Raw genomic sequence first — 11,564 nt, 5'->3', positions numbered from 1 at the left:
GTTCTCTTCTAAACACTCGACAATTGTGGCAGTTGTTGTTGAGTTTTAATTCACATTATTCTTTTTGCTTTTGGTAATGCATAAGTGTAAGCTTTTAGTCCTACATTGTTAAGAAAAGAAAGGTTGGAAGGTTTTATATATGGAGTCCTTTCATCAATGCTTAGCAAAATTAAGGGGACCTACACGCATGCGTGGGCCGAGCCCAAATCAGGTGGTTTCAGGGGGTTCAAACCGGAAATCCATAAACCAGGTGCGACGCACGTAAACATCGCACGCAGGGGGGGTGCAAATCCCCAGCTCGTGGGCCTCGCGCTTACGGGCGGCCCGGTTTGTTTTTGCCAATCTGATTTGGCTATCGCGTGAAGAAGCAACGCACTTCTTCGAACCGACGTACACTAGTTCTCTGAGGTTGAGTCCGAGGGGCGACAATAAATTCTCTAAAGACAGTCGGCAAGCCCGACGCTTCAACCGGAGATACACAAATTCTTAACTTTACTCTTATTACCGTTAATTGCATGCTCGTCATTTATTGGTGCAATTATAGATTAGATTACTGTGTTAGCGTAATCATATCCCAACAGTTGTACCTTGCGATCTAAAACCATCTTTGATGGGGGTAGCTTGCACTGAAGGTGACATCCAACTGACAACCGAACCACGCTATTTGTGCCCGTAGCAGCAGACCCTTCTCCATTGATCCAGCCGACTCTTGGCTTGTGTGGCAGCCTCGCAAACCCTATTTTCCTTCGACTATACAAGGTTAGGTGAATGTGGTAAAGAGAGGATTTTCTTCTCCCACATATAGATATAGTTTGTTCTTGTTAGTGGCGAATCCAGGAATTCAAACATGGAGAAACCATAGCGAGTGCGGCTAATTTTTTTTTTAACAGATAATTAATTATATGTATTTAAAAAAATATTTTTTAAATAATTTTATATATAAGAGAACAAGGTACAATATTATGAAAAAACTCGTACAATAATATTAAAACAGTCTACTAACGAATACGTGACAATTACATTCTTCGAGACTTCATTTTCTAAAAACGCTACAAAATTGGCTCATTGTCGATAGTATTAAAAATATTTTTCTCGATATAGACTACCAAACTGTCATTCATTCATTAATCTCTAATCCTGTTTCGCAAATCTGTTTTGATAATATTCATTGCCGAAAACACCCTTTCAACGGTTGTAGTAGCAACTGGAAGAAGTCAGCTTAGCTTAATCATCCGATAAATCAAAGGAAACACATGATTTTTCATTGTTTCAATCATTTTCTTTGCAAGAGCTCCCAAATAAAAAATGCCTTCAAACCGTTTATATGATCTGACGTCATCAATATATGTTTCAAGCTCTTGTTCAACCAATATACACTCATTCTAAGAAAAATTATCCTCATAAAAATGAGCTAGACTCACTAACTTTTGTACATCAAATCTAGAGAATGAGTTCCTAGGGTCAAGACATGATATACAAATCAGTAAATCTGTAGTTATTTCAGAAAAAATGACTATTCATCTCGTGTAGAATAATATCAATAACCTGCAATTTAAAAGCCAAACAACATAAGTAAAAATTAATAAATATGCTACTATTTAAAAGAATTTAATTGACTGTAAATAAAAAAATAATTATGAAGTTATCCTACAATAGATTTTAATATGGTAGTAGTGATAAAAATTAATATTTTTTCCATCTCTCTTCATACGACTATGGTTGTTGATAGTATCTGCTATATTAATTATTTCAATGGAATGAGTGTTACAAAACTTCTTCACATCCTCAAGTAAAACATCTCATCCAAAATCTCTCAACTTTTGTAATTTGTCTTTCACATTATTGATCAAACGCATCATATTCACAATATTTTGATCTTTCTCTTATGAAATTGTTGACAAATAATTTGTGATTGTCAATATAAGTTTCATCAATAGTAGAATAAACACAAATTCATACTTCCATTCTTTCAACCAAAGTTCTATGTAAACCCTTAGAAGAACGATCACCATCATCAATCAATTTTTGAAGAACCTCTATAACAGATGGCTACATTTGTTCAATACGATATAAAGTTGAATGATGAGACCCTCGACCATAACTAATCTCTCATGTTTCAAGAAGTTCAACTTTTTTGTCATGTTCAAGTTGTCGAAGTTTGTCGACCCTTTTGCAAGATGATGCAGATGTGTTCACAATCGAACCAAAAATCCACATGAAATCATAAACATATTGATTTGCTTGAGCAATAGCTACAACCATTAGTTGGAGTTGATGAGCAAAACAATGAACATATCTTGTATACGGATTTTCTTTTATTATCAGTGACTTTAAGTCATTAAATTCTCTAGACATATTTGAAGCACCATCATATCCTTGACCTCTCAATCTCGCCATTGACAAACCATACTTAGCAAATAAAGAGTCAATTGCCTCCTTCAAACAAGCAGTTGTAGTTGTTGCAACATGAACTATAGCCATAAATCGTTCAATTACTTCTCCATGTTTGTTCACATATTTAATAACAAATGTCATTTGCTCTTTCATTGAGCAATCACGAGCCTCATCAAGTAGTAAAGTGAACCACCTATCTCCAAGATTAGCTAGAATAGCATTTGTGGTCTCAACTGCAAAAGCATTCACTTACTGCTTTTGAATTTTTGGGGCAATCATTTGATTATTTCCAAGTGCATTCATTCCAACAATTGCTACAACTTCTGGACACTCTGAGCTATACCATTCGAGTAATTCTAAGAAATTACCTCTATTGGATGATGCCGGAGACTCATCATGTCCCCGAAAAGGCAATCCTTGTAGCAACAAAAATTGAATTAATTTTAAAATGGCAGTCAAGCGTTTGCGATAAGCAACTTCAATCTCATGTTTCCCCCATGAAAATAAATACTTCACACTTTGTCTTTGATTTTTGAAACCCTCAAACTGTATTCTTGCCTCATTGTGAGCACTACCAACTTCACCTACATGCTCATTGAATTTTTCAATCGCTTTTTTACAATTTACGAAATCAGATCTCATAAACACATCATCTCCTCCAAACCCTATATTACTAGGTCTAAAAAGATAACACAAGAAATAAAATATTGCATCTTTTGAAAAACTAAACTCCAACTAATCATGATCTTTAAACTAAATCTCTCTGAAACATTAATTGTCTTTACTCATTTTTTTTCTTGGAAAATTATGGCCTCGAGGTTGATAAGGACACATAGCAATATTCTTTTCGAATACGATCTCTAACATCAACATCATACTTTTCAATCAGTTTTTGTAAACCAGGATCAACAATAATTTCTATTTCACTATTCAGATTTCTAATATTTTCAAATAAAATTTGCGAAGGAGGAGGAGGTGGTGGTGTTTGTGGTGAAGGAGTAGATCCTCCATCGGGAACACTAGACGATTCAATTGAACTTCTAGGTCTCTTTGTAAAATATTTCAACATTTTCTATAAATTATAATATATGAGAAAAAAATATCGGTATTATTTTACTAAACTTAATATGCACAATTTAACAATAGGACAATTAAATTATTTAGCATTATCATCAATCCAATTCTTTTAAAAAAAAACAAAATTAATTTAGCATAAATTATCAATATTTACAAATCACAATTAACTAACAATTAATAAAAAAACTAATTTTTAGAATTTATACAAAAACTAAATTAAAAATTATCCAACAATTAAATATAGAAAAACTAAAATTTCAATTATCCAACAATCAAATATACTAAAGCAACTAAACATTTAAACAATCAAAATTTTCAATTATTAATTTATATACAATAAGTCAATAATTATTAATAAATCATACACGGTAATTTAGAAACAATCGAAAAATTAAAAAATAATAATAATAAAATCCACTTACTTGAAGCTGCGGCAATGCGTGTGGCCGTCAGTGGAGCTCTGGCCGAGCCTCTAGGACCACTGAACCAGCAGTAGTTAGGAAGCAGCGATGGCAGAATAGCCTGTTGGGTGGCAGTGAACAGTTTCTGTCTGCGGACTCCCTTGCTCCGAGTCCGGGTGGCGTGGTTTAGCCAGAAATCCTGCTGGCCGACAAGAATCACTAGTCGCCAGGAGGTGGGTGGCGGACCAATGACAGAAAGGTGGCTTCACCTTTCATCGACGTCGGCAGAAGAATAAAAAGGGTTGAGGCCTTTTCTTTCTTTGTGAGCACGGCGTAAAGCTCGAAGGAGGAGAGAGAAAAAGGAAAGTTAAAAAAAAAATCTAATTAGATTTTAGGGTTTTTAAAACCATCTCTTAAATTTCTTGTCAACTTAAAATCCATATCTATAAATTTGGTTCAAAATAAAAAAAAAAAACAAACAAACCATCGCGACAAGGGGGGACGACCGTCAACTTCACCCTCTGTGGATCCGCACATAGTTCGTAGCAGTGGTTGAGCTAGGCCACTCCTGACCTTCATTCTAACTCCCTATTTCTCTTGAGCTTTGCAGTCGTTCTCGGTGGCCCAACTCTCCCTTGGCATTCAATGACTTTATCAACATAGTAGACAGTTGTCTGATGACTTATTCATTAGCGATCTCAAGTAGGAATAGTTATATGCTATTAAAAATTTTAAGCAAAATATGTAGGCATAGTTTAACTTTGTTTCATAAAAATTATGTGATTAAATTGACTTAAGCAATATCATATAGGTAGGTCATCGAGCTTAGTTAAAAAATGCATTATCTCAATACCATCATTAACTAGAAATAATATTTATAAATGGTTCGATCTATACAATCAATTACTAGGACCATTGATTGTCATATTTAGTTTGTATATAAGTTTGTTAATTATATCCAGTTGAATTGGTTAATAAGTATAGTTTATTTTGACTTTTGTGTCGTACTTTTTACTATTGAAGAATTGTCTAACAAAATAGAGTTGGTCTTTAAATAATTTAATTTAGTTTGATGAAAATTATATTATTTAATTGATTATTTATAAAGCTCGAATATTTTATTTGTATACTACAAGAAATGCAAACATATGCATCGATAGTTACAAAAAAATCACATATCGAACATAAGTTACATTTGATAAGTAAATTGAGTCATTTTATACAATTCTTTTGTCAAACTTTTGCAAAAGGTAAGGACGAGGGAAAAGGGTAAATCTCTATGAAAAACACATTAGCATTATAAATAATGACTCCGTTGTGTCTTTTCTTAGCATACCATAAATCCACTCAGGGGACAACTAATTAACAACTTTGAGTATTTGCTCCTTATATGCACCCGTGAGCTTCTTTCTCTGCATCTTAGTACTACTTATCTATGGGAGGGCTCACACCGGCCTAACTAGTGCCCGCTCGCTGATGTGTGTTGGCTTGATAGACTTTGGGGCTCACCGGACGACTGACACAACTATGACTCAAAGATCGAAAATAGAGAGGAGATGCCCTAGCGTGTGGAGGAGGACATCATCACGTTTCACGTCATCATTTACTAGATTATCCATGTCCTCCTATGAAAATTATGACTCGTATCGTGATCGTCTACCTTTTTGATCTCTCTATTCTATTGTCGGTCTTATGTTCTTTATGTAACACTCAAATCGAAATGTATTTTGGAAAATGAATGCATCCTTTGATAAACACAAATATCAGTCACTTTTAGATACACATTGATAAATTATATTATATTATATTATTCATTTCAATTCATCACAAACTTGCGTTTTTTTCTCTTTTGTTTTTTACTTCTTATAGGACAATTATCAATCGTTGTAAATACCTAAGTGAGACAATACTGCTAAAGAGGGAGTTCAATTTTTCCTTAACCATTGACTTTGTTTGAAATACTTAAACACTATAGATAAGTTGTGTTATCATTTTGTATAGATTTCATCTTGTTTGCTCCCAAGTGTTACAAGTTTTTGATCTCTTGCATAGTAAAGTTCCTAATGAAGGGGAATAATTAAATCAAACTTGATCTCATCCAATAGTGTAAGACTTATCAAATATGTTTTTGTTACCCTGCTATAGATAATCCATGGACATCTAGTGTTCATTTTTAAAAAAAAAAAAAATCACATCCTTTAACTTAAACACATTAGATCCTAAACTCTAAATCCTAAGTCATAAATTATAATTTTTTTTTAAAAAAAATAATATTAGGTGTCCATAGATTAATGAATAGAGTAACAAAACTATACTTATGAATATGATTATAAGATTATTAGGATTTTTCAAATAATGAATTATCAAAATAAATAAATATTAGACTGTTTAAAAGTTAATTTGAGATATTTTAGATTTTTTTTACAGTGTTATTTAAAAAAAAAAAATGAAATTTTAACCTTGAAATGATCAGTTGTCTCTATATAATATATATTATAATTTTAGATGTGAGAATTTTTTTTTTCGACCTCGATTATTAAAATTAAATTAGACTAACGGTCTAATTAGTCTATGTGTATTGAATGGGCTCCTTCCGATAGGGGTGTAAATGAGTCAAGTTATTTGTGAGTCGTTCGCGAGTGACTTGGTCAAAGCTTGACTTGAGCTCGAAGTTGACCGAGCTCAAGTCAGCTTGTTTAATATTCGAGCCAATCTTGAATCCATTTAATAATGGCTGTTGAGCTTGTTTGAGTCATGCTAATTATATTCAATATTTTAATATTTAAAATAATGACTATTTTAAATTAAATAATAAGTTGAGGAGGTATTTGTGACTAAAGGATTTTATTAGGTTTATTGGTGGTTGAAGGTCTAAATCCCAGTTTTACATCGCCTTATTTTTTCATTCTAATTCAATGTTTCAATGGCTGAGCTCGAGCTCAAATTCACAAACTCGCTCAAGCTCGAGCTAAGTTTTTAATTTTCTCAAGCCCGAGTTGATTTGAGCTTGATTTATTTGCACCCTTAATTTTAGGGTGAAATAACCATCTCAATGAGCCCCTGAAAGGGCAGCCATCCGATGGGTACACGAAAGTGACGAAGTTACTTTGACTACTGAACCGTGCTTGGATCTTAGAGCGAATTGGATCTTGGAGCGAATTGGATGACAGGGCTGAGGGCCGAGGTATGAGCATCACGATATGGGTTCGACCGGAGAGTGACTAGTCCGAACTTAATATACTATGGTCTAGTCTACAATTACCTTTGGAACAATTTATACTCTAACACCCTTCCTCTCCAGCTAATACTAAGTCATTTATATATCTATAAATTTTTTTAGGAGTTAATAGCTATTTAAAAGATCTAAATTATTTGAACTAGGACATTAAATTATCATTGAGAGATCTATAATTTGATCCTTAACTACTGCATATTTAAAAGATTCGTTGTTATATAGTACAATATTTATGGACTCAGATCTCATTCTTGACCAGTATAATTTTTTCTTATGGGTGCCCAAGATTAGTTTCCGTTTCCTAGCCACTTGACTTGACGGTTCACATAGTTGGCCAGGACGCCTGGATGAGCCTAGCGAAAGTAGCAGTTGACGCGGATGATTTCTTGCGGAATTTGCCAACCTTCTTCTTCTCCGAAATCGCCTTCCTCTTTCTTGGAAATTCTCCGATAAGTCAAGTCAACCAAGTCTACTTAAGAGAGCAACTCCTCCTCCTCCGCCACTAATTCATCGATTTTGATCCGATCCTGCTCAGCCTTTGAGTAATGTCTAAACCACAGGCGGTGGACATAGAGATGAATGGACTCGGCAACGGCACACCGGCGACAGAGCCGCCACACGAGCAGCAGCAGCAGCAACAACAACAAAAGCAACAAGAACAGAGACATTTTGCCGGCTGGGAGAGAAACGACAGCAACGTCCTCCTCGTCGTCGCCACGCTCATCACAGCTCTCACATACCAGATGGGCACCAACCTCCCCGGAGGCTATTACCAGGACGACAGCGGCGGGCACCAGGCCGGCGACTCCATCCTCCGCGACAAGCACCGCCTCCGCTACTGGCTTTTCATGGCCGCCAGCTGGGCCGGTTTCGGAAACTCCATGCTCATGACGCTGGCGCTGCTCACCGGAGTCCGCGTGGAGTCGCGCCTCATCCGGTGGCCCTTTGCAGTTGCCTACTCGAGCCTCGTCCTCGCCTTCATCGCGTCGCAGCCCAAGACGCATCTCCTCTTAGACATCCTCCTCTGGGTGTTAGTCCTCTTCATCTTGTGGGCCGCCATCAGTTTCAAACGGTGCGAGGTCAGCGATCGAGCGTCGCCGGGCTCCCTGAAAGACTTTGTCCGCCGCCTTTTCGGCCGTTAATCATTGGCAAGTGAACTATCGGTATTGTTTCCCGTTCAGTTTGGCAAGTCAACTAGAATTCGGATAGTCTGTCCCATTTTTCCCCTTTTCTCCGCGTCTCACTCATCGCCTCTAGGCCACTGGACTATACCATAGGAAAGGTGAACCCATGGAATCGCCGCTGAAAAATGGGGTACAAATGATCCGAAATCAGTCAACTATCGCGAGCTTGTTTGCTAGGTTGTGCCATCTGTAAATCAGGATAAAAATATTAATTTTGTACTTTTCATCTAAATTATTATTATTATTTATTCTTTTTTCTTTCTAAACCGTACAAAGCAGAGTAGCATGGAGTCATTTTTTCCACTGAAAATCATAGTTGCTAATTTTCTCATGGATCTGAACTACTAAATGATCAATCTTCATCTCGAAGTTGTTCAGTTAATTTTTCAATGAGATTTTACAATTAATCTTTTACATTAAGGGCTTTACCATTACCCATGAATTTTCTTATCTGCACGCGTCAATTTCCTGTTCAGTTCTCAGTAGTATTTCTGCTAGAATCAAGCGATGCTTCGAAGCTTTTTGGTTTCAAGAATATGTGGAAGAAGGGCGTGAAGAATGTTTCAATTCTCAATTTAAGTATGAGAAATCAAGCAGATGATTGAACTGACGAGCTCACCACTGGAGGGAATGAAGCTCCAATTGATAGCAAAATCAAAAAACAAAACAAACAACGATAAAAGATCCGAGCCTAGTGAAATAGCACACCTGCGAATTGGGCAAGGGAATAGATTACCTCAGTGCATTCGACTCGCTTGATTATGTCAATCGAAATTTCTGAGCGAGGCATTTTCTCCAATAAAATCAATTTCTTATGCTAAAATGGAGAAGGCGTGTTTGGCGCCTTTTGGAAGAGATCGGCTTCCACGCCTTCTTTCTGTGCGTGCAGATCAAGCATGGCGACGAAGTAGGTATGTTCATGACTCGATGGCATTGTCCTCGTACTCCCGCAGCCCCACGGCCCGGACAACGCAGATGGAACCGCCGACGGCCAAGGCGGCGAAGATCGGCAGTACCACCAGATCCATTGTCAACTGCCGGAAAAGCCTCGCCGGGACACAAACCACCTCCCATGCCGTCCCCTCCGTAGGGACCCGTACGGCAAGGGCGGATCCGCCAGAGCACGAGCAGGAGAAGGAGTCGGAGCACCGACCAGAAAACTACATAGTGGAACAACAAGCGACGCAGGAGTCGGAGCGCCAATTTAATAGGTTTTTAAAGATTAAATTAAATTTTATTTTAAAAATTAAAATACTTTTAATTAAAATTCATTCTATAAATTAAATTTTAAAAATTTATAGCCAGCCCACACTGACTAATTCAAAATTTATTCACCATAAATTTTCTGCTTATTTATTGTTCTCTTCCTACAAATAATCAATTCATTCTTTATCTATTTTTTAACCAAATGCCCTTTCAGGGAATTAATTCATTTGGAAGTGACAAGATTGTTATCTATTCTTATTAATTCATTTGGAGGCAAACTATAATTGTGTTGAGAAAAATAACAGCAAACATACATTCTGCTTGCAGAAATCAACATAGAAAAAAATGAAACTGAAACTGGAACTCAATCACATATTCAGAATTGCTTCAGAAGAAGATTCAGAAAGATCTTGAACACTTAGTTCAACAAGATAGTTTTGCCAAAACAGTACAAAGACATCGAAGCCAATCAATCAGACTCATCTTAAAAATGAAAGTAGGGAGCTAAAATGGATCTAGTAGAAGAAGCCGAGTACCTTGCCACCAGCATTCTTTCTTCTTGCCTCTTCATGATCCATGATTCCGGCAGATGTTGTCAACACAATGTAACCAAACTGCATAATTCAGTAAAGAAACATAGTGCAGTTTAGCATCATCCAACATTAAGGAGAACAAATGAAAAGGAACAACACCTCTATTGAGAATTAAAGACGGAAAGCGAATTTACCTGGCGAGATGGAAGCAGTCTGGCAGTCCAAGACTCTATCTCTTTGACACCCACATCGAAGCGGGGGCTAATAACACCACACTTATTCAACCTGCCATTCAACTCGACAACTATTTTACCAGCACGGTGGTCATCCACGTACTCAAACTCACCAATGTAACCTGCAAAACCACCATCATAAAACTCACCAAAATGAAATGGCTGCAGCGACAGAACAAAGATGTTGTCAAAAGCACAAACCGTGTTTCTGCATGACGAGGAGAAACTTGATTATCACTTTTGAGGAAGGTCTAATCATGACCTGCCTCTTTCCGCGCTTCTCAGCATTGTACATGCTCTTGAGAGCATCATTCAGTACACTGACTCTCACCATCCTGATCAAGTCTGCTGAAGCAAGGAAGAATTAAATTTATATGTGAAGATTTGTCTAAAAATTGTAACTACGAATCTATAGCTGGAACATATACTCTAATTTAAGAATAGGTCAAGTGTGAAGGTGTTCAAATATAAACAACGTAAATTGTAAGTTCTTACAAAAGTAATCTGCAATGTAGATCAATACCTCCTACATATATTTCTAATCCAAACATAATCACAGAAAGAAACCCAGGCCAGAGAAGGCTTGGAGAATCATCCAAAAAACGAGCTCTAACAGTCTTCTTGCTTGAAGATCCAGGTTTATATGGACAAACTATACTCGAATACACCAAATAGGTACTATTCAATTAAATCTAGGTCAATTTTTATGTTTTTCTTCAATTAAACCAAAAAATTTGCAGCCATTGTTTGCCTAGTTTAGATCGTGTTCAAAATACAGGGGATTGCAATTTTTAAATTGAACGAATTACAACCATATAATTTTTAAGGTTTTACAATTAAATAATGAATCTTTTGGCTGCACTAAAAAAATTGCACTAATTTTCCAACAGAGTTTTAAATTTGAATTAAAAAAGCAGGTATTGTTAAAGAGAACGAGGACTTGGCCAAGGCATTAATTATCAACATACTACGGAAGCTTCAGAAATGGAGATCAAAATACAGAAGCTTCAGCACTAGTTATCGACGCTAAAAGCAAAATATAAGGTATACACAAAGATATGGAGATCAAACAACAACCGAAAGCTATTCCACAAATATTAAAAACGCCGGATCTACATGCAAAAGATCCGTCACATCGACAGAAGAAAATTTTGAGCACAGAAGAAGACAAAGACCGGACCTTGCCAAAGGATGAAGTCCGCGACGGAAGCACGGCGCGAAACCCTAAGACGACGATGGAATCAAACGAGAGAGGCGTAAGCCTGCGTTGGTGTTTCCAATATATACAGGGATTACCAATG

General features: G+C 36.5%; 3 protein-coding genes across 4 annotated transcripts; 1 reads left to right on the top strand and 2 right to left on the bottom strand.

Moving 5' to 3' along the window:
- Positions 1-2,109: 2,109 nt before the first annotated feature.
- On the bottom strand, positions 2,110-3,036 carry LOC122048792 (zinc finger MYM-type protein 1-like). Its single transcript, XM_042610316.1, has 2 exons — positions 2,763-3,036; positions 2,110-2,627 (listed from the first exon to the last, which is right to left on the bottom strand). Exons 1-2 carry the CDS (start codon positions 3,034-3,036, stop codon positions 2,110-2,112), a joined length of 792 nt encoding a protein of 263 aa, XP_042466250.1.
- A 4,564-nt stretch (positions 3,037-7,600) lies between these two features.
- LOC122047496 lies at positions 7,601-8,557 on the top strand. Its single transcript, XM_042608839.1, has one exon. It carries the CDS (start codon positions 7,653-7,655, stop codon positions 8,247-8,249), a length of 597 nt encoding a protein of 198 aa, XP_042464773.1. The 5' UTR covers positions 7,601-7,652; the 3' UTR covers positions 8,250-8,557.
- A 1,286-nt stretch (positions 8,558-9,843) lies between these two features.
- Positions 9,844-11,537, bottom strand: LOC122047494 (40S ribosomal protein S15a-1-like). Of its 2 annotated transcripts, none has more exons than XM_042608836.1 (4): positions 11,444-11,537; positions 10,465-10,608; positions 10,225-10,385; positions 9,844-10,111 (listed from the first exon to the last, which is right to left on the bottom strand). In XM_042608836.1, the coding sequence occupies exons 2-4, from the start codon at positions 10,595-10,597 to the stop codon at positions 10,013-10,015; spliced, it is 393 nt and encodes a 130-aa protein (XP_042464770.1). In that variant the 5' UTR covers positions 10,598-10,608; positions 11,444-11,537; the 3' UTR covers positions 9,844-10,012. The 2 variants fall into 2 exon arrangements, with proteins under 2 accessions (XP_042464770.1, XP_042464771.1); XM_042608837.1 differs by having other exon boundaries at positions 10,465-10,611; positions 11,444-11,517.
- Between the last annotated feature and the right edge of the window lie 27 nt (positions 11,538-11,564).

This window comes from Zingiber officinale, chromosome 2B (genome assembly GCF_018446385.1).
Source record: "Zingiber officinale cultivar Zhangliang chromosome 2B, Zo_v1.1, whole genome shotgun sequence".
NCBI classification, from domain to species: Eukaryota; Viridiplantae; Streptophyta; class Magnoliopsida; order Zingiberales; family Zingiberaceae; genus Zingiber; species Zingiber officinale.
Note: the sequence above shows the minus strand (reverse complement) of the source record. Positions and strands in the feature narration are given on the sequence as shown.

Coding starts and splice junctions, on each gene's coding strand:
- LOC122048792 (XM_042610316.1), bottom strand. CDS start 3,036: ATGAGATCTGATTTCGTAAATTGTAAAAAAGCGATTGAAAAATTCAAT. Junction 2,628..2,762: donor TCCGGCATCATCCAATAGAG/GTAATTTCTTAG, acceptor ATGCTTTTGCAG/TTGAGACCACAAATGCTATT.
- LOC122047496 (XM_042608839.1), top strand. CDS start 7,653: ATGTCTAAACCACAGGCGGTGGACATAGAGATGAATGGACTCGGCAAC.
- LOC122047494 (XM_042608836.1), bottom strand. CDS start 10,597: ATGGTGAGAGTCAGTGTACTGAATGATGCTCTCAAGAGCATGTACAAT. Junction 10,386..10,464: donor CCTCGTCATGCAGAAACACG/GTTTGTGCTTTT, acceptor GTGGTTTTGCAG/GTTACATTGGTGAGTTTGAG. Junction 10,112..10,224: donor GACTGCTTCCATCTCGCCAG/GTAAATTCGCTT, acceptor TGAATTATGCAG/TTTGGTTACATTGTGTTGAC.